We start from the raw sequence: 26,691 nt of genomic DNA, 5'->3' as shown, positions 1-26,691 counted from the left end.
GTTTACATTGTTCGTCCCCACTGTGGTCTAGTGGGGGTAGCTCTTGTGGTTTGAACTTTACCTTTGTGGCAATTATTGATAATTGAGTACTCTGTCATGCATATATTTTCCTTTGTTCAAAACAGCTAGTTGTCTATTTACTAAATTTTAGCCTTTTCTGTGGCTCAGTCTGTGGCTTGCCTGTTCATGATGGTGTCTTTCATTTTATTAGTATTTTCTTTTATGTTAGAGTTCTGGGTCCTCTGTAGCAACGGTATATATATATATATATATATATATATATATATATGTATGTATTATATATATAACCCATAATATATATTATATATATGTTTGTTTAATTATTTTGTATATTTTCTGTGGAAGTATTTTTAAGAAATCTGTAATATTTTTACTTTCTAATCCCTGTTTCTGCAGTCTTTTCAGAGTCTCCTCTTGTGATCTGCCCTGCATACTTTCTCCTGGGTACCACAAACCTCTGCTTGAGCTTTGGCATCTCACTCAGGTCAGGCCCCCTGGCCTTCTGGTTCCCTCTTGTATTGAGATTCCAGGAAATCAGCTGCTGCAGTCCTAAGCCCACAGGCGATAAGCTGTGGCTGCCTAGGCCTACCTGAGTCCTTGTTCTCCTTTCAGGGATTGTTTCTGTCATCTGTTCTAGCCTCCACAGTGTCCTTTTGTTCTGTCACCACCAGGAAGACTCTTCCAGAACTCATAATTCCAGATCTCTTGCCTTCACTTTTGACATGGGGAGAATGTCCCTGAGTGTTGCTAACCCAAGAAAAGACCAAATTTGCAAGTATAGATTCTGCTGAATGGGAGACTTTTTTTTTTTTGACATTGTAAAGTCAGAAAAGCCTAAATTGTGCCGTCATAATTTGGGGCCCTATATAGGGCCTAAACTTAAATTTGTTATGAAGGAGGTCTGGCCAGTCCCATTTACTCCAGTCCCTGGGAATGGAAGTGTAGTTCTAATTTTTTTCTTTTGTTAATTAGCAAAGCCTAGGCTGACCCTGGACTTGCATTCACTCTGCTCTGAGACTCCCTCATTTTCCTTTCAGTTTCTCTGTTTTGTTTTCTGGTGCTGGAGATTTTGCCTAGGGCCCTGCACTCTGGCACGCCCTTCTTTCTCAATGAGCTGCAGTTCACCTTCATCCTCTAAGTAGAGGACCCCAAGTCTGTCCCCAGCGCCTCGGGCACATGGCCTGGAGATGCTTCAGAAAGTCATTTATATATATTTGCTATGCATAGACCATCTTAGAATGGAGAATATTTAATATTGAGAGATGAAACAATGTAGTTGATGAGAAGCCGGGTGCACATCTTTAATCCCAGCACTCGGGAGGCAGAGGCAGGCAGATCTAGAAGAGCTAGTTCCAGGACAGGCTCCAAAGCTACAGAGAAACCCTGTCTCAAAAAACCAAAACCACGGGGCTGGAGAGGTGGCTCAGTGGTTAAGAGAACTGACTGTTCTTCCTGAGGACCCGAGTTCAATTCACAGCACCCACATGGCAGCTCACAACTGTCTGAAGATCCAGTTCCAGGGGATCTGACACCTTCACACCAATGCACATAAAATAAAGTTAAAAAAGAAAAGATTCCTTTAAAAAAAAAAACAAAACCAGACACAAATCAAACAAATGAATGTAGCTGATGACCTAGACTCTAGGGTGGCACCTTCATCCACTGGATCAGAAATGACTTCAATGTGAATGCTCTAGAATGGATTGTTTTTAGCACCTGCAGATCCAGAAGCTCATTGTGGATGGGGAGGAGATTTTGGCTTAAGCAAACTTAGAGAAGACTAATATAGGAGACAGCTTATTTCTCAGTTTTTTATTAAGATTGCACAGTGTCAAAGCGATGGTCTAGTAGCTGCACCTTTCGTATCAGCTGTGTCTGCCAGCCCTCACACCTGTTCTTGTTGTCTTCAGGGTTGGAGACAGTGGTTCGGTTTCCTTTATTTATTGGTAGACTTTGTGAAGAGCTATGCAGTTGTAGGCAAGTTGTCTAGTATCTTGCCCCTCAATTTTCTCATCAGAAGCAGCTGCTGTGTAGATTTTTATTTGGTTTTATGGTTCTGGGATTGAGTTTGTCTCCTTAGCACCAAGGTGTAAAATACCGTATCACCAGCTCTTCCCAGCCCTTGTTTTACTTACTTTGAGACAGGCTCTCTCTTAAACTACTTAGGCTGTTCTTGAACTCATTTTGTTGTCCAGGCAGGCCTTGAACTTGTGATCGTCTTACCTCATCTTCCCTAGTTGCTTGGACTACCAGCCTGTGTCATTAGCCCCCTGTCTCGGAAGATAGTCGTGAGAACTAAATCGGGTAAAGTCATGAATGTAGTGCTTTGCATTTAGCTGCTGTTTAGTAATTGTTAAGATTATTTGTTTGCTGAAGGATGTGTCATGTGCCCAGGGGAAGTAGGAGGTAGGGAGTTGAAATGTAGATATGATCAAGACATTGTTTACATACATGAAATTGTGCGTTTTTGAAAGAAGATTGTTTTCTTCTACTGAGGAGGTTCAGCCTAAAACTTAAATCTGTTCTAGCTTTGTCTTTTATTACAGATATTGCTGACAAACTGTCTGTTACAGAATGCTAATACTGCTTGATTTTTGTGACTATTCTCTCTAGTGGTACTGCTTTGTACAGATTGTTTTACTTTCAGAAAAGCTCTATTAGTATTTGTCAAGAATGTTTGTTTTAAAGAATTGGTGATGTTTGTTACCTCCAAACGTAAGCCTTCTACTTAGGATACCTTTTCAAAAGAAAATATTTAAAGTACAATGAAGCTAAGGACCATGGAGATAAAACCATCATGTACATTAAGAACTTCTTTGCTGGAAGTTTTTACTGGGTTTTCCAGTTACACTTTCTGAAGTATAAAGGAAGATAACATTGAAATTGTGATGATAGTTACCCAGGGTCCCATCCGAAAGGTGAATACAGGGTGAAATGGGGAACCCAGCAGGGCATTTCACAAGACAGGTTCTAAGAGCTTGATGGATTATGTCATGAAGATACAGGATGCAATCCATACTTCCCTGGTCATTGGGAATTGTGTTTACCAGGAGTAGACACTGAGAAGGAAAAGGCAGCCACAGCTTAATGGTTTTGTCTTATGGAAATTTCTCTGGCTTTAAAGAGAATAATTTTTCCAGCAGGTAAGAAAATGAAATTAACTTTATTCCTTTGCTTTCAGATGGAAGATTACTGACAGTAATTATTGAAAATTTGATCATCAGTGGTTTGCCTCATGCCCAGAAGATTCTGTTTCAGGACCTCTTTCTAGTAGGCACATAGTACAAAGAGCCATGGGTTTCTCTTGCTAATGAGTCTGTCCAGATAAAGTGAGGCAGAGGCATCCTCTAGAGGCTTTAGCAACCCAGAGCTGTAATCGGGAGCCTGAGCTAAGACCATAGCCCAAGTGTTTGGCTCTGATGCCCTTTTTGTCTTTTCCATTTAAAACTTGCTGTAAAGTTCAATGTCTCACCCAGGTGTTTTAAGTTATGACTGTCCTTCCACTTTGGAATTTTTTTTCCTGTGGAGAAGAATTTGATACCTCTGAAATGCTCTGAAAAGACAATAATGAATTGTAATAATGTAAATTCTTTTTGAAAAATCAGCAGAGACACCAGAACATGATGTGGATATGAAAATGAATTGAATAGTGAAGGGCAGGTGGGGAATAAGAAGTTAGTTTTTTTGTGAAATGAGCATCGTGGGTGGCGGTAGGGACTATTGGGCTCCAGGTGGGTCTGTGCTGCAAGAGGCTGGGAAAACCCGCCACTCAGATGATAGGGAAGTCTAGGGAAGTAGACCTCTAAAGATTTCACAAGCTAGCCAGGTGGTGGTGGTGCATGTTTTTAATCCCTGCTCTCAGTGCTCTCAGGAGGCAGAGGCAGACGGATCTCTTGTGAGTTGAAGGCCAGCCAGTCCAGGACAGGCTCCAAAGCTACACAAAGAAACCCTGTCTCAATAAAAACAAGAGAGAGAGAGAGAGAGAGAGAGAGAGAGAGAGAGAGAGAGAGAGAGAGAGAGAGAGAGGGGAGAGAGAGAGAGAGAGAGAGAGAGAGAGAGAGAGGAAAATTAAAGATTCCATAAGGTTACTGGCTGTGAAAATGGGGAGAGAAAGGTCTGTTTGAGAGACAGACATTGGCGAGAAAGGGCTGTTGAATAAGGCCATATAGATGGTATTGAGTGGAGGAAAAGAACGTTTTTACAAACTGTGGGATTGTTAATTTAGACACTGTGAACTTGATGTACAATGAGGAACACCATATGTTACTGGTGGACTGAAGAGTGACTGAGTGTGACCTAGAAATGCCTTTCCCATACACACCTAGCTTACTCAAGGAGGTAAGACTTAGCCTTCAAACACTCACACTGTAAATACTGGAGCAGATGGTTTTAGCCGGGGGGGGGGGGGGGGGGGGCAGGGAGACATTGGTAAAACTCTTAAATTTTAAATTTGGGAGTCTGGGTAGATTGCTCAGTCAGGTAAATTGAGCAAGTCATTTGTGTACAGGTGTGAGGACTTGAGTCTGAATCCCTAGCACCATATTAAGGAAAAGGAAAACCAGGGTGTAGGAACTTGTACCTGTGATCCAGGTACTGGGAAGGCAGAGACAGGATTTGCAAGGCTTGCTGGCAGCCATTCTAAGTCATTGAGCTCCAGGTTCAATGTGAGATCTTTAAAAAGGTAAGGCAGAGAGTAACTGAGGAAGACCAGTGTCTGGTCTCCATGTGCACACACGTACACAAACAGGCACACAAATGGGGGTGTCCCCTGTTAATTTAAGGAACTAGATGAATTTTATTAAATGAAGTTCATCATTCCCAGAAAACTGAAGTTTTCTTTCCTACATCTAAATAAAGGAGTGGAATTCTGATTTCTTCACATAACTAGTGATATGTAGAATGGGGACAAAATTTGTGTTGTTCAGAATAGCATCTTAGAGTATACAAGATGTAGATAAAATGTCCAGGAGAATGAGATCCTTCTGCTTGTTTTATTTGGGGCAGGGTCTTGGACTTGTCATTTAGCCCCTGGGCTGTCCTTGCTGTCCATATTCTCCGGCGTCTCATCTGTATACAAGGGAATACAATTCGGTACTGGCCTCTTTAGAAGCATATATCCTATTTGCCAATTCACTGTAACTCAACACTAAACCCTGGGGCTATTTGAGACTTAAGCTAACATCGCAGCTCCATTGCTGCAACTTCGAATCTTCATTACTTTTTCCATTAATTGTCCTATGCCTCTCACCCCTTGTTAGTCTCTTTAATTTCTCTGTTCCTACCTTTTCTTTGAAAAGTTTTTATACTTCTTTTTATTTATTCTGTATTTTACAGTAATTGTGGATTTATAAGGTTGATATTTCCAAAGATCTACTTGTTTTAAATAGTACTTTTTCAACTTAAAAATTAATAAACATTGAATCAAATGTTTAGATATTTTTGAAAGAAAAAATAAAATTATAGTAATCAGTAACTGCAGAGATCTTCACAGTGGTGTTCCTTGTCTAAAGATATTTTAAATTTATTTTTATTTCATGTACATAACTGTTTTACCTACATGTTTGTATGTATAGCACGTGTATTCCTGGTGCCTGGAGGTCAGAAGGCATCCGATCCCCTAGAACTAGGCTTACAGATCCTTGTGAGTTGCGAAATGGGTGCTGGGAAATGAATCTGGGTCCTGCACAAACAGCAAGAGCTCTTAACTGCTGAGCCATCCCTTCAGCCTTTCTAAGTTTTGTTAAATAGATTTGTGGGCAGGGAGGTAGTTCGTGCAGTACAAGTGCTGTTGCCCAAGCCTCGGGACTAGGTTGATTCATCAGTCCAGGCTCTGGAGGAAAAAGGGCCAACTACCAAAGTTGTCCTATGACCACCACATTCGTGTTCCTTGGCCTGCACACACATCATACTGTGCTCACGTGCACAATAATGACTTTTAAATGTTTGTGTATAGGTGCTTTTGGTACTAAAATCAGCTTAGATGCACAATTCTTAATTTTCTTTTAATATCATGAACATTTCCAGGATAATTGATGATCCTGAAGCAGGCATTCCAGTCCAAGAAAGCACCTCACAACAGAACCTATTACACACATTGGAGCCCTTGGCTGGTACGCTGTGGCAAATGGCTTTTGTCTATAAATCTTAAATCCTTATCTGATTAGTTTCTTAGATAAATATATGTTTGTGAATCAGCAAGTAAAAAAGTTATGCATAGTTTGAAGTTCTAATATACGATACAAAATGTTATGTGGATTTAAATTCTCATTATTATAACTTAATAGTTCTATTTAATTGACATCTTTAATAAATTCATATCTAATGACCTTATTTCATATTTATCAAGTATACATCTGATTTGTGATTTTTTTTCTACACAGATTTTTCCGGGGTTTTCCCTGTAATGAGTAAAGTTTTTTAACTCTTTGTCGTCTGTTGAAATGTTTGTACTACTCTACTACCTTTTAGTTCTGCTCAGGGCAGAAGTCTTAAGTCTCTATCAGTGGTTTGTGTGAGATGTCCCCAGTGTCACCTGGTTCCTGGTGGACGGCACTGCTTGGGAGGTGAAGGAGAAGGGGCCTTGCTGGAGGGAACGTGTCACTCGAGGCGGGCTTCCAGGATTACCTGCCACAGTGGGCTGTTTCCCCGCAGTGTCAGCCCAAACTAACTCTGTTAAGAGTGGCCTTGGTCATGTTGTTTATCACGGCAGTAGGATAAAATTGGTCCTCAACCTCTGGAGTGCAGAATTACAGGCGTCAGACAACAGTCCCAGCTTTGCTAGATTTTCTGGTCCTCATTTTCTTTTGATTTCTTTCTAATGCATTTTGGCTCAGTAGGTTTCCCATCACTTTGAGATGCCTTCCATCTCTGACGATTACAAGTATGAGTCTAACATTTAAATTTTTTAAGCAAGCTCTTGCCTTGTAGCAGTTGATGTGATTGATGCCTTGGCCTCTTGAGTGCTGGAAGTGCAGGGGTGTACCGCCGTGCTCAGCTTGTTATCACTTTTTTTAAGTGGCAGATTTACCTGTTATTCTAATCCTTTTAGTTCTCACCATTCCTAACAACAGTTCCTGCTTGGGTTTTGAGAAAACTTGTCCCTTTCTACTTCAGGAAGGATGGTGAGTGGTTGACAAACCAGTATTTGGATATTTACTGTAATTGGTCAAAAGTTCTAAATATTTTAGAAGTTTCAGGCGATAGGAGAAAGGAAGAGAAATTTAGACTGAGGACTTCCATTTAGGCTTCTGCTGGTAGTAGAAAACTTTGAAAAGGAGAAGCTTGGTAAGTTCTGATCTTCTTTATAGTAACTGTCTGCCTGCATGCGTGTGCTTACTGCAAGCCTCCCTCGTTCTAGTTTCTTCTTCTATTCTGCCCTCTCATAAAAATATCTCACATTTGATTAGCTAGTCTTTTAACTAACTCTGTCAAGGTAATAGGAATTTTTTAAACTGATGAATGTCTTTGTGGTTGCTAACATATGGTTGGGGAATAACACTTAGGGAATAGTTCATCTCCATAGGTCCAAGTGTATAACTGGAAAGTTGACCTTGTTGTTTACTAGAGTGTGTGATGTTATTTAACAAAAATGGAGAAATGCCCTGTATTATGGATTTACCAGATAACCCAAACACAGTAGCTGCTTCTATCTGCTTTACCCCAAACATTTGTTTTGTTGGGGTGGAATAATAGGTAATTTTTATTTTCTTCATTATTCCTTTACATATTTACAAAATACATTAGAATTCTGGCACATGTCACAAAGAGTCTTTCTGAACTTAGGTCCAGAAACTACAGCCCAAGGCTAAAGAGGGAAACACTTAAACAAACGACAAAGATTTGTCAGAAATCGTTAGGAACAACTGTAAGCATACACATTTAACCTTAAAGAGCTCAAAGAAATGGCTGGTCTTTAGAAAAACCTTTGTCATCAAATGTGATTGAAAACTGGCCCAGCACATGGAGGCAGAGACTTGTGGGCCTCTGTGATTTGAGGCCAGCCTCATCTACATAGCAAGGTCTACATAGTCTTGACAAGCAGTGATTTTCGGTTACTTCTCAGCATTGGATGGGTCAGGTTTTATTTTGATTCTGTTAACAGACTAAAGGTTTTAGATTGTCCTGTTTCAGAATAAAATTGTTATATGGTAATGGATAAAGTAAAGTAAGATATTTGACTTGGGATTTATATCTGTAATTTTAGCTAGTATATTTCTCTACACTTACTAAGAAAATCATATTAAGGCTTTTAGCCTTTCCAATACCTTTCTCAGTCAGCTCCTTGAAGAATAGACCTAGTTGAAGGTATTTACATTTACTTTTTTCTTATATGGGAGAGCAGCTAGATCACCTGTAAATAGGTAAAAAGAAAAAACCCAAGTGGTTTCTTCCTTTGATTTATTGCAAGCTGTCAAATGACTTGAAGCTCGTTATTTCTCTTTAGAATTAAATTTGGGCCAGAAGAGTGTTGTCCTTAACTATGTGAATGAGTGGTAAATGTATCCTAAGCAGTTTTACGGGAAAAGGAAAAGGGAATGTGTCCTCAGAAGCTCTTGAGTTTTTAGGTGATTCTCTTGACACTTTGGGTCACTGGCATTATGAAGGAAGGAAACAGTTGGAGCCCACTTATTCCACAGTGTTTCTTTGTGAGTTAGCAGAAAGGGCTCAGTGAACTCGCTGTGAAACAGTTTCCCAGATTAGGCACTTTTCTGGGCTTAAGATATTCCCTGAATTCTTCTACGGAAAGTTACTTGCTTTGTTCATATGCTTGCTTGCTTAGCTGCCCTTTGGTGTAAAATGAGATGTGAGGTGGCCTTGGTGTCTTGTGCCCTGGGCTGAATGACCTTATAGCAGGCAGGACTGATGGTACTACTGATCACACCCAGATCTAGTGCTCAGTGAAACCGCCTGCTTCCTCCCTGCAGATAGAAACAAAGGCAAGAGTACCTCACCAGTAATCTCCTGGATATGCAGCAGCCTTGCCTTTTGCTTCTATTATTAACACAGCCATCTCCTCTTGCATTGGTTGTGCATCAGACGCTGCCACGTTAGAACCCCCAAGCTGTATTTGCCTTATATCATGTTATCCTCATAAGAGAGGTGGTAATTGTTCCTATTTTTAGATGGCAAAGTTGAGACATCTCACACAGCTAATGAATGCTTGACTGTGACACTGGGTCCAGCTAAATCTAAAACATGTGTGATTTGCGTTAGAGCCTAGAATCTGCCAGGGAGACTGGTATGTTTGTTAGTACATCACACAAGAGACTTCTCCATAGAGAATGAAGTTAGGATTTTATGGTTTTCTAAATGCACAGTATTGTAGAATACACTTTAAACTGTAGCAGCATTTTATAGACTAAAAAGGAATTTTAAAACTCAAAGGAGTAGGGATTATGCTGCTGGACTTTGTCCAGGACTGTACAGATTAGCCGTCCCTAGTTACGCTGTAGCTGAGCTGTAGCTCCCGCTGCTAGGGACACTGCAGTCTCAGCCCCTTCCCTGGGAAGTAATGTAGGCGCTTGAATGATGAATAGAAATCTCAGTCTGGCAGATATTAGACTTAGGAAGATGCTTATGTTTGTGGTGTGACCCAGAAGAAGCAAAGGAAAATTGGTTTTTAAAAAGGAAAAGAAAACCCTGAAGACACAAGGCAGTGTTGTAGCATGGCCAGCCTCTGCTATGTGTCCTCTGGGAGCACAGTCTTTATGTATGTGGGTCCTAATCTTCACATCAGACCCTGATGGAGATCTCAGCCTCCTTATAGCAAAGGCACTTAGACTCCTCCCCAGCCCTCAGTGCTTAACCATTTCTAGCCTGCACCTTTTTTATTCTGTTGCCTGAGTCAAGAATCAAAGTGCTTGTTTGACCTAAGAATAGGGTTTGAGGTAGGGGGGCCTAGAGCTTCCTACCACATGACACTGCAAGTTAGAATTAGGAGATAAAATTTAAGAAATGAAAAATGTAAAATTATCTATTTTTTAAATTAGAAAAAAAAAGACCTTAAATTGTCTTCCTGTGTAGCTGAGGGGTATTATTATGTAACACTAGGTCTCCGTCAGTCAGTCTCTCTCTGTCTCTGTCTCTCTCTCTTTCCCTCCCTCCCTCCCTCCCTCCCTCCCTCCCTCCCTCCCTCCCTCCCTCCCTCGACCTGCATAGAGAAATACAAGAACGTCTTAGCTATCATTTCTTTAAGCTGGGCGTGTGGTAGCAAACACATTTATAGTAGAGAATAGAAACCAGAACGTTCACGGCTGGGAATGATCTCACTGAAGAATACTTTTCTACTGTGTACAAGGCCTGGGTCCAACATCCTGCCCCAGCATTACCAGAAAAAAAAAAATCAAGACCATCCATAGTAGGGCTCTAAATAACACTGTTTAGTCTGGATTCATTTTGTGAGAATATTGATTCATAGGACAGGAGTTTCCTTTGAAGTGGGCGTTTGCTGCCTTTGACACATTTTAATGGTAGAACGTACAAGTGTGGGGCCAGAAGTCCACGTCAGGTGTCTGCTCTTACTCCCCACAGTTTTCTTTGAGACAGGGTCTCTTGCTGGACCTGGAGCTCACCATTTTGCTAGACTAGATGGCTACTGATCCCCTCCCCCAAATGTGCCTGTCTCTGTCTTTCAGCTCTGAGGCTGTAGGCACACACCACTGCACTAGTGTGTGTGGGGGCCCTAGGGGACCTGAACCCAAGTCTTCATGGCACACAGCAAGAACTTTATCCCCCACCTGATTTAGCTGCCTTATTTCAACCCCACATCACTGTGTTTGGAGAAGCTATGTGAGGGATAATTACCAAGTTTAAAAGAGCATTTTGATATCATTTAGCTGGTCATATAGAAAAGTGTAGCAAAATATCAATATACTATTTTCCAAATAGTTTGCTTTGAGACAAGTTCTTGCTATTTATCTAGCCCAGACTGGTCTAGTTCTTAGTTGATATCTGGTTGTGTTATTGTTTTTAAAAAAATATTACCTAAGAATTAGGATTTCAGGCATTATAGTGGCCTGCCATCTGGCAGGTTGCACTTAGGAAGTGCCCTAGCCAGCCCAGGGTCGTCCTGTGGCTGCTAAGTCACTATGTAGTCTGTACACAGTGCAAAAGGCCCTCCTAAGAGACAAGCTCTGCCCATTCCTGCTCTCTCTTCCCCTCTTATTATTCTGAAGAGGCAAGCAGGTCTCTGCCTCTCTCTCTTTCCATCTCTTTCTCTCTCTCAACCTCTATCCCCTTCCCTCACTCCCTTTATCTCAATAAAACTCTCCATTTAAGCTTTGTCTGCATGGCGTGTCCTCCTTGGTTTGGTGTTGATGGAGTGGCGGGCTGTGTCCCGCCACCCGGCTAGCTTTACCCGAAATAATCACACGGAAACTGTATTCTTTTGAACACTGCCTGGCCCATTAGTTCCAGCCTCATATTGGCTAGCTCTTACATATTGATCTAACCCATTTCTAATATTCTGTGTAGCACCACGAGCTGGCTTACCAGGAAGGATTCTAGCTTACTTCTGTCTGGGGTCGGAGAATCATGGCGACTGACTGACTCGGCTTCTTTCTCCCAGCATTCTGTTCTGTCTACTCCGCCTATCTAAGCTGCTGTCCTATCAAAAGGGCCAAGGCAGTCTCTTTATTTAACCAATGAAATTAACACACAACAGAAGACTCTCCCCCCATCAGTTTGGACCCACCTGCACCAAGATCCCGCTCATGCGTAATCATTACACTATGTAATTTTTTTTTTTTTTTTTGGTTTTTCGAGACAGGGTTTCTCTGTGGTTTTGGAGCCTGTCCTGGAACTAGCTCTTGTAGACCAGGCTGGTCTCGAACTCACAGAGATCCGCCTGCCTCTGCCTCCCGAGTGCTGGGATTAAAGGCGTGCGCCACCACTGCCCGGCACACTATGTAATTTTTAAATTATTACATAATATATAAGGAAAATGTATAAATTTTAAGGGCTATCCAAAGAATAGTTAATAAGAAAGAAACATGAGCCCCTTCCCCTGCCTAAGAAAGGGAAGCTTACCCAGTGCTCTAGAAACCTCCCAGGTGACTCTTAATTCTCAGTATTCTCTCCCAGTAGGCAGCTGTTGTCCTGACTTTGCTAACATGCTCTTAATTTTTATACTTTTGTTACATGTGTATGTTTAAACAATACATTTTAGAGACTATTTGAAAGATAAATTTATTCATAATGTAGGTATTAATCTGTTCTTAATCTATTTTGGAGATTTTTGTATACTGACAGAAAACATCTCCTTCCTATAATATTCTTTTATATAAATATATGTTGTATGGACTGATGAGTTCACTTACATGGTTGTCTAATAATCTCATTTACAGCATTTCAAAAGTTGAATTTATTATCTTTCTCCAAGCCCTAACTTGCTGAAGCTATTCTGTCTTACTTGTCCTTTCTCTGAAAAAGCATCTTATCACCCATTTGTGCAAGCTAGAAATCTGCCCAAGTTGTTTTGACATCTCCCACTTCATTCTGCATCCTAGGTCCCTGTAGATTTGATTTGTGAACATCTCTCTTTCTCTGTTCTTAATTGAGCTTTTTGTTTGTCTAATTTGGGGTTTGAGAAGAGATTTCTCTGTGTAGTCCTGACTGTCCCAGAACTAGTTCTGTAGACCAGGCTGGTCTTGAACTCATAGAACTCTACCTGCCTTTGCCTCCTAAGTGCTAAGATTAAAGGTGTGTACCACCACCTCTCAGCTCCTGTTTAGACCTCTGTGTTTTTCTCCAGTGTACTACCAGCATAGTCTTGTGTTCTTGTAGAGTGGATTACAAAACCTACTTCTCGGCCTCTTCTCTCAGCCGTTCTCACTTCAGCAGTTGTTCATGTTCAGAACATTTACATATCCTTCTCTCTGTCCTAATTCATTCCTCTTCATCCCTTCTTCAGGACAAAATTCTGACTATCGCCTCCCCAGCGGTTCTATTCACTTACTCCAAAGGGCTGTCTTGCTGTGATGGTTAAGACTTTGTACTATTTAATGTTGCCATCATTTAGACCTAATGTTTGCTGAGGAAGTCTCTTATCTGACACAGCCTGGACCTGTTGTTTGTGGATTTTAATAAAATGATTCACACATTAAAATGTAGCTCCTATTTTAGCAAATGTAATTGCACTGTTGTCAGCTTTTGCTTAGGGAGCTGGTCCTGTGTTGAGATGAGGATATCTCTTTGCAGGTCTCTACCTTATCTTACAGAACTCTATCTGAACTTAACATGGAAGAAGCCAGTTTGGGGTTTTAAACTAGACTTTCTTGATACATTCTAAATTTAGAAACTTAATGGGTCTTTGCTATAAGATTTTTCAATTCATTCAACTATAATCATTGAGTATTCCAAAGTCATTCAACATAGATTTCCAATCTTTCAACATTCCATTATATTAATCACCATTAATTAAGTCCTATAATTTAACATAAGTGACATCAGCAGGTTCGGAACCCATCATAACTAACAGTATAACTCAGCCAGGGCTCCACAGTGTTTTGAGTGAACATACAGCCCTTTTATTGATACATTGTATACATTGTAGTAGTATAACCTGGGAGCTTGAATAATATGGTCATTTAAACTCATAAAACAACTTTTATGTAGGTCTGTTGCATGTGTTTCAGCCTGATGTTAGACAGCAGCATCGGTGATAAATAACTGTCTAATAAATATACAGACCAAGTCACAACATAGTGTTTAGGTAATTAAAAATAAGGTTTTCTATATAGTTCTCAAGTTCTTCAAAAATGTTTAGAAATATGACAACCATATATCCCTATAATTGTGGGTCAGCCCTAATGGTAGTATTAATATATTTTATTATTTTCTAAACACTAAAATGCGTGAAGATTAGCAGAAAACTGACTTGACAGAAATACTTTAATCGGTCACAAGACCCAGTGTCCTTTCTGTCATTGGAGTGCTTCATATGTGAGAGGATCTACTGAGCAGAGGCTGGCTCTGCTAAGCGGCAGAGGAGAGATTGGCGTTGGGCTGGAGTCTTCCTACCAACTGTAACATACAATGTCTTAAAACTTACTGAATCTATTTCTCATAAAACCCAGGGTTTATGAAATCTCTTTCTCATAAGTCTCATTGCAATGCACTCCTGCAAACTATTTCAATTAGTTTGTTTTATAGAAAACATATAATAGGTACTACTTGGTATAAAGAGAGCCTTTGCTTTACTAGTTAGTTTTTTATGTAAATTTTTGTAGTAATAGAATTTGACCTGATTTTCTTTAATTCTGATTTATTATTTTATTAAATAGAAGTTTTCAACAAATGCCATTTAACTTACAAAAGCATTATAAAACCAACTTCAGATTATGACTCCTTGAGGAAAGTAATAACTATATAGAAAATTGGTTTGGATAGCTTGGCGTGTGTAGAAATGGGAAAGACTGTAATAGACACGCACTTTCATTCTAGTAGATACTTGACATTTAGTGCTTTTCTTTTGAGCCTGTGCCACTTCATATGAGAAACCACAAGGCAAAAGAATTGTAATGTATATCTCAAAAGATTTCTGCTCTAGACTAAATACATTTCCAAAAATTTAGCCACAAAAACTCAAATGTGACATTGTAATTCAAATGTGACATTAAGATATTTGAAATGCATTTTTGATTTTTTGTCTCAACTATAAGTCACTATCAGCATTTTTTAAATCACACACACACACACACACACACAGCATTTCCACATTAAAAACAAAAGCAGAGCAAAGTAGGGCCCACTTTCTTCCTCAGAGAGGGAAGTTTTGTCAGTGCAGTCTTGAGAGTCTCCATATTAAAAGAACTGACTTGCCAGTAGGAGAGAAGCTCTTAGGAACCAGCTCAATTTCTTTGTGTTCAGTGTCATGAGTAAGTGGTATGTATCTTCAGCAGTAGAACTTACCATTAGTAAGTGTTGTTGAGTGTAACCAACAACAACCTTGGAAATAGTCTGTAATGTTTTAGAGGGTTGAGGTCTATGACCACTTCCCAACTAAACGTAACTATTCCTAGCATTAGGGATTTTACTTGGTGACATAAAATGTCTAGTTATAGTTTTGTCTTCCCCATTATATAGTGACCTTATAGATTCATTTCATACATGTATGTATTTTAGGATGCTTCTATAGTATTAAGTCTTTACATTATGGCTTTAAAAATGCCTTCAGTGTAATTGCCCCTTCTTGTCAATTGAATTTTTTAAAGATTATGAGTAAAGCCAACTTTTATTTTTCCCTATAAAATATGATACACTTTGTAAATTTGGAACCATTAGTATAAACATAATTTTAAATTTATCTTAAAATATTACATATAAAGTGTTATTCTGAAAAAGAAATATTTTGAAAAAGGAACTGACTTGTTTGTTCCATCTGTGGAACCCCCAGGGCTTCAGTGCTAGAAGCTACCTTGTGTAAGTTTCCTCTGGTGTTTTAACATCCCATTCTATGGAAAGCTCCTTGAGCAGGAAGGAAAACAACTTAAAAAAGCTTCAGAAAGTCCCTGAAACTGACCAGATTCAGTAGGCCCTTCATTGCCAGAGTAAGCAGTAGTTAACAATAAAAACTGAAAGCCTTCATATAAGTGGAGCCAGGCTGCAAAGAAGACTGTGCGACCTGACTGGCTGCCTAGAAGAAGCAGAAACTAGCTGAGCTGTCTGGAGGAGGTTTAGCACCTGGAAAGGCCACTTTCTATGTTGAGCCGCCTGTAGGCTGTGCAGTGTGCTCCAGCTTCCTAGGTTTGTAAACTGTGCTGGGGTGGGCTTTGGTGATGCAGCTGTCTTAAGAGTTGTTCCTGTTCCTGTAAGTAACCCCAGTAAAAGTCATGCTTCACCAAGTTGGACTTTGGTGGTATCTGTTTTGATATCTGAGGTAAGGTAGATGTGTGTTGGGTCTCCTCAAGAAAAGTTTTGTCACACAACATGATTGGTCCCCTCCCAAACAGGACCAAAGATGAGTTAGAGAAGAGTGAGTGCATACCCTTGGCTATGTGTAGCAGGGCATGCTCCTGAGGCTGAGCGACCCTGGAGGAAATTCAGATCATGCCGTCCTTTCCTGTCTGGTGTGTTAGTGTGCCTTTGTGCTAGGACAGCAACTACATGAGTCTCTCCCTGGGTAGTGAGACACAACTAAGGCTGATTCATCAGGATTAGGAGTGTCTGTGGGAGGAAGCCCAGGATGGCAGCCTTCATCTATGTGGTATGGGGTAGTGTGCTTGCTTGAGGAGTGGGACCACCATGTGAATATGGAGTTGCCCTGAAAACAGTCTTTGAGATTAGTGCAAGAGGGTCAAAGATTGTCAGCAAGCAACAGCACAAGCTGCCTGGTCTCTGTTGTGTAGTTAGAAATGCACCTGAGGTCAAGATAGCGGGCAAGCAGGACCTTGTTTGTGTAAAGGAATACTTGCAACAAGGAGATGCTGCAGCATCCTCCATCTTAGCCTCTGGTTTAGCAAGTAGAGTAGAAGAACAAAAGGATGAGAGGCAGTAAAAGTGGGAGACGAGCCCTCAAATCCAGTCTTTAGTAGATAAAGCAAGAACCTGGTCCAGCGTGCAGATGGGGCCTTACTCATGGGCCTGTACAAGAAGCTAGAATGGTCAGAAAATACTTAGCACCTGAGCTGCTGGAATCAGGGAAGCTTTAAGCAGATAAAGAGCCTGTCTCAGCCTGGCTTGTGAGCTGTGGAACATGGCAGCGGGTGGGATCAGTCTGACTGCTTGGAGGCAGAAAAACTGATAAAACTACCCATCCCTCTTAAGGCAAAGCCTGTGAGATGTATGAAGAAAGTTCATAGAACTTGGTAGAATGGCTTACTAAAGCCATTGGAAGTACTTGGTTATCTCCATCTGAGATCCCTACAAATAGCATGGAGAAGGGGTAGACACTTTTGAGGAAACTAGGAAAGGAGAAGCTGTGTTTCAATCCCAGTTCAACCGAGCAAGATGGAACTGTGTTCACCACAGAGGAGTTAAGACGCAGTTGGATCAGTGGGAACCTCCAGACTGGTGTGGAGCTTAGGTGACCTTGCTGAACCCTTCAGTGGAGCAAGATCTTTATAAAATAGAAACAGTTTTAAGCTGTCAGTAACTTAAACCAGTATGTAAAAAGTGTTCATTAAGAAAGCAACCTTAGAGGTGATAAGGCGGTGGTGGCGCACACCTTTAATCCCAGCACTTGGGAAGGCAGAGGCAGGCTGATCTCTGTGAGTTCAAGGCCAGGACACGCTCCAAAGCTACACAGAGAAAAACCTATCTTGAAAAACCAAAAAGAAAGAAACAGAAAATGATAAAACATAGGAGGAGGTCTGCCAGGGTTTCTCAAAGACAAATGTAACAAGATTTGTGTCCAGCCAGTGTTCCTAAGGAAAACTTTGATAAAGTCAAATTGTGTGCTCAGGGGCTTCTGGAAGGCCTTAAAGCCCGAGAAGACATCCATGATAGACAATACAGGTGAAAATGATTAATGTCCCAGGGTAGATAGTTATTTCCCCAGACTGAGGAGGGTATGTTTCCCTCCAGAAAAAAAAGTTATGTTAGGGGTGGACATGGTTTGCCCAGTTGGGAACTCTCCCAACAGCCTTGTGTGGTAAACAAGGAGGCAGAAGCTACAGCTATATCCACAAACCAGGGCCTGCCTGCCCCAGAGCCAGCAGGTGCAATAGGTGAAAGAAAGACCACATTCCCCTTTGGCCTGAGTTCCTTAGGTATGGAGAAATACAGGGAGGCTCCTTGGAAGGACTCCAAGATATGGAAACACAAGAGTTCAGAGAAAAGGAGTAAGGATTGCAGGGAACTAAGTTAGCTCTGCCTGTCCATGCTTTGTACCCAACCTTTATCTGTGGAGGAAGCAGTGATACGGATGGATGGAGCCTTGCCATGTTGCTTATTTTTAACTTTAGTGCCTTCTTAGTTGTGCACTTCTGGGGTCACCTGTCACTTGCTGAGAACAGGTGACAGCAGACTTCCAGACGCTTCACCAAGGTTATCTGTATAACTCCACCATTTGTTATAGGATGGTGGTTTAGGATGTTGCCTTGTCCTGCATATCCTCTGGAAAAGACATTGTTACGGAGATGATGTAATGCTAATCTCTGAGTGGTTTGAGAGACACCCAGAGAGAGTACCCAGGTGCACTGATACTTCTGCCCACCTTACAACCCTACTGGGCCTGGGTTAATCAAAAGGAGAAAAAATTCAAAAGATCTACTACATGGGTAGAAAATGACACTCCCAGAGGTCATAAGATTATTGAACGGAAACCCCAAGTTGTTGGCCAGGGCAACCCCCTGTGGCTCCACAAACCTTTAAAGCTACTGCTTTTGGCTGTATGCCAGAGCTAGACAGTAAGCCTTATTGCTGAAGATGCCACATGAGCGCGCTTCCACTGTAGGACGTGAAGGACTGAACTGGAGACTCCCACCCTACTAACTGTCTTGAACAGTACCAGAAGGGGCCATGCAGGCCACTGGTGGAGAACTGTCACAAACATCCCTGCTTGGCTGTGGACCCGTCATGCTGAAACATCAGAATGCCTGGCAGTGTGTTTGCTTGTGTAATAGTGGCCTGGCTATCGTGGGTAAGAACAGCAGCCTTCAGATTGGACTTAAAGCCTGCTCCACAAGTGGGAGTTCAAGCCTGGTACTGTAAGCCAGAACAAAAACCTGTGCCTGGAGAGTCATAGATCCCAGTGGGGAAGCAACTTCTGTGGTTTTTCTAGATGGGTGTCATGTGCCTGTCAAACTGTCCAAGCTGTCTTCTAAGCGCGTTTATATCCAACTGGTGACGCTCCCGAGAGCAAGAGACTGTTACTTTGACATGGTGGCCTATTTCTTAGCCACAAGAGGACATTTGTAGTCATTCTCCAAAACTCAGGGATCATCTGCCTGTAGGGAGGGGCAGAAAGAATGTAAGAACAGGAGGAAGGGATGGGATATTGTCTTAACAGTTTCCTCTGAGGTTAAAACATCCCATCCTGTAGGAATCTCCTTAAGCAGGAAAGTAGATGACTCAGAGTAGCTTTAGGAAGTCCCTGAAACTGACCAGATTTTTTTGGACCCCGCCTTGCCAGAGTAAGCAATAAAAACTGACTCTCTGCCCCCAGATGATTGGAGTCAAGCTGCAGAGAAGACTTAGACAAGCGAGCTGCAGTGAAAGCTGAGATCAGACCAGCTGCCTGGAAGAGGTTTAGACCAGCTGAGGCACCTGGAAAGAACACTCTCCGGCCTGTTGAGCTGCCTGCAGGCTGTGCAGTGGATTCCGGGTTCTGGCTTTATGAGCTGTCACCCATTCTGGGTTGGGCTTTGATGATGCAGCTGTCTTTGAGCTATTTCTGCTCCTTCTAAGTAGCCCTTTGCCTGTAGGGTAAAAGTCTGAGCTCAGTTCCTGGTTTTGAAAATGCACCAGTCCCTAAAATCCCACCAATTCTTACCCCAGAAATTTCCGCCCTAGAAAACCCCATGCCATAAGCCTTCCTCCTACTCAGTTCTCTGCAGCATCTCACCAGAGCCGAGGCAACCACCTTCTGTGTCTTTCCTAATAAATCCTGTTGTGTAGTTTGGTGTGCAGTGTGACTCTGGTATTCCTTGACTCCTAACCGCAGGATACATGCTGCTATCTCTGAGTCACTCCTGCTCCTATAAGTAACCCCAGTAATGCTACCAAGTTGGACTTCGGTTCTGTGATTAACAGTTCCTATCTGGGTTCAGTAGATGTGTATGGTGGGTCTCCCAGGAAAAGTTTTGTCAGACAATATGTGTGTGCCCTGGTGAGCATAGATATGTTCTGCACGTCCTGATTGTCCGTGACACTTGTGAACAGCAGTCTATAAAGATGTACAGGTTTGTGTTTAGCTTCTTTGTAAAATAGTCACCTTTCCTATATAATTTACATGATAGGAAAATACCTTTAGAAAGCAACAACATCTATAAACACAGAAAAATGCTCAACTTTGGAGTTTCCTGAGCATGACAACTCCTTTTGTGTTTGCAATAGTACCTCGTTGTTATCTGACAGCTTAAGAGTCTAACTAGGGCTCAATCAACTTTCTGAAAAGGACCAGAAAGAAAATTTTGATTTTGTATGTATGTTACATATAATTTCTGGGAAATGTTATTTTTGGGCATTTGTTTTGGTCCATGTCTTACCTGTCTACTCTAACCCCAAAAAGTTCTAACAATGTGGCACATGGTGGCTCACATCAGTCTCAGTAACACTGTCTTCTGGCCTCCATGGGTACCAGCCACATGCAAATACACAGACATATATGTAGACACACACAGATACACACATTGCAAATAAATTTAAAATATTTTAAAATCATCTTTAGATCAAATCCCTGGTCACAGGCCACGTTTGTTCAGGATGACTGCACCTCCACTGCAGAAGTTGGGAACTGAAGCCAAAGCTGCCAGAGCATGTGAAAGGAAGGGTATTTCAATATATTCTTTTGAGAAGGGAAGGAGAAGGGCAACGGGCACTGAACATGAAGCTTCTACACTGAGAAGTGGCAATCTTATTTTCAGAGAGTCAGCACGTGTCACATAGAGAAGATCAGAAACTTAAAACTGGAAAATAGTGGGTTGATGCCCCAAACTTGCCAGGATAGATTATTTCTAAGCCAGGGTTTTATCCTGAAAGACTGAAAAACAAGAATGAAATTGAATGGTTTATGGTAGAAGGAAAAGAAACTGTGGAACAACGTAAAGGGATCAGGACGGTGCTGAAGCCTTGTCTGCTGAGCAGTTAGTAGATACCAGGAAGCTTGAGCAAATGAGAGACAGCTGCTCTAGGGAAAAGAAACATTGGTGTAAGAGAGGAAATGGTCTACCTCTGGACAACATTCACACTCTCATGGTGAAAAAAAATACTTATTCAACCAGAAAATGGGCTTTAATCTTTTTTTTTTTATTATTTTATTGAGCTCTACATTTTTCTATGCTCCCCTCCCTGCCTCTCCCCTCCTCTTCAGCCCTCCCCCAAGGTCCCCATGCTCCCAATTTACTCAGGAGATACTGGCTTTTTCTACTTCCCATGTAGATTAGATCCATGTATATCTCTCTTAGGGTCTGGGCTTTAGCCCTTTTGTGGAAGGAAGGTTAAAGGAAAATGTTCATTGATACCATGATCGAAAGATCAAGCCCACCATCTTCAAATTACAGTCCCCTGATAATCTCTGGTACTAAAAGGCTAGTTAGTAATAATTCAGACATGTTATATAGAAACAGAAAAATATCTACAGAAACAGCTAATTAAGAATTTATTTATTTATTTTTGAATCTCTGGGAATGGGCAGCAAGAATAGAAGAATGTGGCTAATGGAGATATTTCTTAGTTTAAACTCTCTTTAGAGCAGGGTGAGGCGGCCTACTCCCACAATCCTAGGACTCAGAAGGCTTTGGCAGGATTACCACAAATTCAGGGCTAGCCTAGGCTACATAATGAACCTCAAACCAAACAAGCCTCTACCAGAATTTGAACTTGAAACTATGAATTGGGTAAAATTTTTTAAATCCATAATGAAATGAAAAGAAAAAGCTAGGATAGGGCTGGGGTGTTGGAAAAGGTAATAGAGTCACCAAGAATGCGGCAGAAATTAGACCTGTGAGCCCAACACTGAACTCTGAATTTAACTAGAAGATGGAGTGATGGTGGCAAAGCACAGGATGTTAGTGTTGGGACTGTGAATTCACCTGGCCGATTGGCTTTCCTGGGAGCCTCCTGCAGGCTCACCCACAGGCTTTAACATAGTCCTCTGAGAGCACCTTCCCTGCTGGTGCTGCCGTTAGAACAAGGACCTCGTTGATCCAGAAGCCCATTCTATAAGAAATGAGCAAGGAGATGCCTAATTAATGCTAAGAAACGAAGAAGGCATAGTTCGGGAGAGCTTATTTCCTTTCAGTTAACTTGACTTCTCTCTGAAAGTGATGGAAAGTGTGGTTGGCCCGAGTGGCACTGAGGAGCTCGCTGCTGCCCAGAGTGTGGTCTGCTGTAGGTGCCCTGTAAGGCAGTTCTTGACCAATTGTTGTCTTTCCCAGTGCAGCGCCTTTCCAGCTGCCCAGGCCTCTCAGATTAACGGGCTTTTCTGTTTTCTGTTTGTTTCCTTAGCTCTTCTGACCAATGGATAAAGTGGGGAAAATGTGGAACAACTTGAAACACAGGTGCCAGGCTCTATTCAGCCACGAAGGAGGAAGCCGCAGCGAGACTGTGGACCTGAACTCCAGCAGGTGTCTGTCTGTCAACGAGAAAAGCATCCATCTGGGAGAGCCTGCTCCCCAGCAACAGAGCAGTCCCTTAAGAGAAAATGTTGCCTTACAGCTGGGACTGAGCCCTTCAAAGGCCTTTTCAAGACGAAACCAGAACTGTGCCGCAGAGATCCCTCAGGTTGTTGAGATGAGCATCGAGAAGGACAGCGACTCGTGTGCCACCCCAGGAACAAGGCTCGCACGAAGAGACTCCTACTCTCGACATGCCCCGTGGGGAGGGAAGAAGAAACATTCCTGTTCCACAAAGACCCAGAGCTCACTGGATACCGAGAAGAAGTTTGGTAGAACTCGGAGCGGCCTTCAGAGGCGAGAGCGGCGCTATGGGGTCAGCTCTATGCACGACATGGACAGTGTATCCAGCCGGGCAGTCGGGAGCCGCTCTCTGAGGCAGAGGCTCCAGGACACTGTGGGTTTGTGTTTCCCCATGAGAACTTACAGCAAGCAGTCAAAGCCTCTCTTTTCCAATAAGAGAAAAATTCATCTTTCTGAATTAATGCTGGAGAAATGCCCTTTTCCTGCTGGCTCAGATTTAGCACAAAAGTGGCATTTGATTAAACAGCATACAGCTCCTATGAGCCCACATTCAACATTTTTTGATACATTTGATCCCTCGCTGGTGTCTACAGAAGATGAAGAAGATAGGCTCCGAGAGAGAAGACGGCTTAGTATCGAAGAAGGGGTGGACCCCCCTCCCAATGCACAAATACACACGTTTGAAGCTACTGCACAGGTCAATCCATTGTATAAACTGGGACCAAAGTTAGCCCCTGGGATGACGGAAGTTAGTGGAGATGGTTCCGCAGTTCCACAAACGAATTGTGACTCAGAAGAGGATTCTACCACCCTGTGTCTGCAGTCACGGAGGCAGAAGCAGCGTCAGGTGTCCGGGGACAGCCACTCGCACGTTAGCAGACAGGGAGCCTGGAAAGTTCATACGCAAATCGACTACATACACTGCCTTGTGCCAGATTTGCTTCAGATCACAGGGAATCCCTGTTACTGGGGTGTGATGGACCGATACGAAGCAGAAGCCCTTCTGGAAGGGAAACCTGAAGGCACGTTTTTGCTCAGGGACTCTGCGCAGGAGGACTACCTCTTCTCCGTGAGCTTCCGCCGCTACAACAGATCTCTGCACGCCCGGATCGAGCAGTGGAACCACAACTTTAGCTTCGATGCCCACGACCCCTGTGTGTTCCACTCCTCCACTGTCACCGGGCTTCTGGAGCACTATAAAGACCCCAGCTCTTGCATGTTTTTTGAACCGTTGCTTACGATATCACTGAATAGGACTTTTCCTTTCAGCCTGCAGTATATCTGCCGTGCGGTGATCTGCAGGTGCACTACCTATGATGGGATCGGTGGGCTCCCTCTGCCGTCAGTGTTACAGGATTTTTTAAAAGAGTATCATTATAAACAGAAAGTTAGGGTTCGCTGGTTAGAGCGAGAACCAGTCAAGGCAAAGTAACCCCTGTCCCAAAGGGCATTACCTAGGTCTGTTCTCGTGTGCATCAGACAGTACAGCCATAGGAAGCACAGAGTCGGCTGCTAGGAGTTTTCACCCAGAATGTGAGCTTAGTCGTTAGCCTCTATCCAATGGGATCTTCTGTTACACAGACAAAGGTGCCTAGAATCAGCAGACGGTTTGCCGGTGTCCGGGCTGGGAAGACACAGCTAGTTAACAAGCAGTTTGGTTTTAAATGGCTGTGACGACCAAGTGAGGCAGCTCTGGGGCATTTGCTATGAAGAGTTCTATTTCTTACTGAAGAACAAATTATTAATATTGGATGGGTATTTCAACAGTGTGACTAATGTTTGAAATTATTTTTTCTAAGAATTTTTCTATAACCTTCCAAAAGTAGTGATGTTTGTAGTTAACTATAAATCAAGCTTTGAAAGTCCAAAACAAATAAGTAAAGAAAAGACTGCCTGCCTTTTCGAGAAAAAAAAAATGCAATTTTTCTGGTCATAGGGCATTGTGCAGTGTCAATGTGGTTTATGGCAAGTCTCCTGTTCTCCTCAGAGAAAGAGACTCATGAGTAAACCAAGGTCTCTAAGATGTTCTTAAAACTTCAGACTTAAAGGTTAGTAGTAGAGTCTTGTTTCAAAGCCCTCAGTATTCATTTGTGGTGAGTGCTGTGACTACATACAGGCACACAGTTGGAGTTTTGAGTGGGTTTTTTTCTAAGTTGACATGAGCAGTCCACACATTGTTTCATCAAAATTGGATCTTTTCCTGTGCCCTTGAGTTTGTGAACCGGGAGGGAAAAGAGACTAGCAGATGCCCAAACATACCAGATAATAGTGACTCCACTGGTTGCTGATGGCAAGTTATGTTAAACTATAATTAATCATTTGGATGGCAGTATTTATCTCTTTGTTGTAAGCTCATAGCTGAATTACTTAAGTACAATTTATAGCATTTTAGTGCAGTTAATTCTTCACAGAAAACCTAAATTGCAGATTTAAAAGGTACTGTACAACCACGATGTCTGTAAATAACGTCACTTGGCACCTTTTGTCACTTAGAATAGTATGTAACACAACTTGAGTGAGTGCTTTGGGAAGTATTGTCAGATTCTAGTGTTGCTTCTCAGTGTTGGACTGAGTTTTTGGCTCTGTCCTAGACATTTGCACTACAGTAACCAAGTCCATTCTTGTTGTCTGTGACTGCTCTGTGCCCGCTGGTGAGCACTCCTGGGGTCCATGCCAGCTGCTGCAGAGGCTATTTTATATCCTCTGGCTATCGCCAGGGCTACTGAAAAGAAACGCTATGTTTGTATGCAGCACTGACCCTTTGACTGCTAGCGTCTGTCTCTGCTTGCTGTGCCTTGTTCTGGCTGCTTTCTTGTGCTAATAAAGTATGTTTGGTGTTCGCCTTGTATATCTGCTGCTTTATACATTTGCCACAGTTTCTCTTGTACGTGGAATGGTTTGGGGTTTTACAATAAGCATTACCTGGCAACTTCCTGTAGTTAACACAGACTCATCTACAACCTAATATTGACCTGTCAGAATAAGCTAACTCTAAAGTGAATGCTCTTTAGCGCTCTAACCTTAATCCATTCTGTGGAAGTGAGTGTAGTTAACTGCAAATTGGTGTACAGTTTACGACAGAAAACTCAGGAGTGAAACCCTGGTGATTTCTCTGTTGCTAGTCAAAGACTGGAGCTGGCCGTAGTGTTAGCAGAGGAACATTAGTGCATCCAGCTGCATCAGAAACAGGTTCCACGAGGTCTGTGAACCGGGACACAGCACCATTTAGCGGTTTGGGGACCATTTTAATTGATGATAAATGCCCAAAATGTGGACCTTTAACCAAAGACTTGTCCATTTTAGTGCAAAACGGGGATTGAAGGAACTTAGATTTTTCTGGTACTTGTAGTAGACGTCCCTGAGGGACATATACCAAAGTGTTTGAGAACTTCATCCAAACCTACTTTCAAAGCATAATGTGCAATTAAGTTGTTATGACATAATTCTATTGCATAATTGTTGGGTCTGTTTTCTTGAGCTTATACTGTACCTGGAAAGTAAACCTCTTGAGGAAAAGGCAGTCCATGCTGAGTATTGGAGAGAACTGTGAGCAAGTGATGCCGTGAAGAACACGGGAACGCGGAGAAAGACTTGCTGGTTTTATATGCGTGGAGCAAACTGATGTTCTCACTAGAGTTTTATAGAAAATATTAATGCTTTTATGTATTTCAGAACTTCTGTGTTATTATGCAAATTGTTTTCTGTGTGTGACTTGAGTTTGTGTAAGCATGTGTTACACTGTGCTAAAAGGCACGTTTCAGTTTATGTACAATATAAATATGCAACTTTGGGGTTAAATCTTTTTGTTAAAATATTAGTAGCTTACATTAAAAAAAAAATCACCAGCATGAAAGTGCACCGAAGTCTTTCTTCACTGTGTGTTTTTCTGAGTCCCATTGTAGCCTTTTGACGACGTTCGTGTTTTCATGTTTTGGGGGTGGTGCATTTTATTCCAAATCAAGAAATGCTTCCGAAGTTGTGGTACATTTTTACATGAAGGGAGTGGACATAATTACATTAAGGGGGATGCTTAGTTTGTGTCCTCATTCTTCATTCCCTTTTCCCTTCCCTTTCACCCTCCCTCCCCTCTCTGTGGATGCAGTATACATACTTATATGCACTGTAATATGCATTTATACAGATGCATGTTTAGACACCTACAGTGGTGATATTTTAAACAGTGATACTGCCATCTAACTTAAGATCATTTATTCTGTAGATGCTGAGTATTGTACCATTCAGATTTTGTTATTTTCCATAAAGTTTGGCCATGGTACTGTTGTCTTTTCTATAATACAGTCACTTCGCAGAGTGAGAATTTATCAGTATTTTATTTTCTGGCTTGAAACAGTAAAAAAAAAAATCAAGAAAT

General features: G+C 41.8%; 1 protein-coding gene across 3 annotated transcripts in view; it reads left to right on the top strand.

Moving 5' to 3' along the window:
• Socs5 (suppressor of cytokine signaling 5) overlaps window positions 1-25,158 on the top strand; it is a 39,014-nt gene extending 13,856 nt beyond the window's left edge. For all 3 annotated transcript variants that reach the window (XM_057772201.1, XM_057772193.1, XM_057772210.1), the window contains exon 2: window positions 22,129-25,158. In XM_057772201.1, the coding sequence (XP_057628184.1) occupies window positions 22,141-23,751 (1,611 nt within the window). In that variant the 5' untranslated portion in view covers window positions 22,129-22,140 and the 3' untranslated portion in view covers window positions 23,752-25,158. The remainder of the gene's footprint in view (window positions 1-22,128) is intronic.
• Window positions 25,159-26,691: the final 1,533 nt, after the last annotated feature.

This window comes from Chionomys nivalis, chromosome 1 (genome assembly GCF_950005125.1).
Source record: "Chionomys nivalis chromosome 1, mChiNiv1.1, whole genome shotgun sequence".
Classification (NCBI taxonomy): Eukaryota; Metazoa; Chordata; class Mammalia; order Rodentia; family Cricetidae; genus Chionomys; species Chionomys nivalis.
This window is presented reverse-complemented; position numbering and strand designations above follow the sequence as displayed.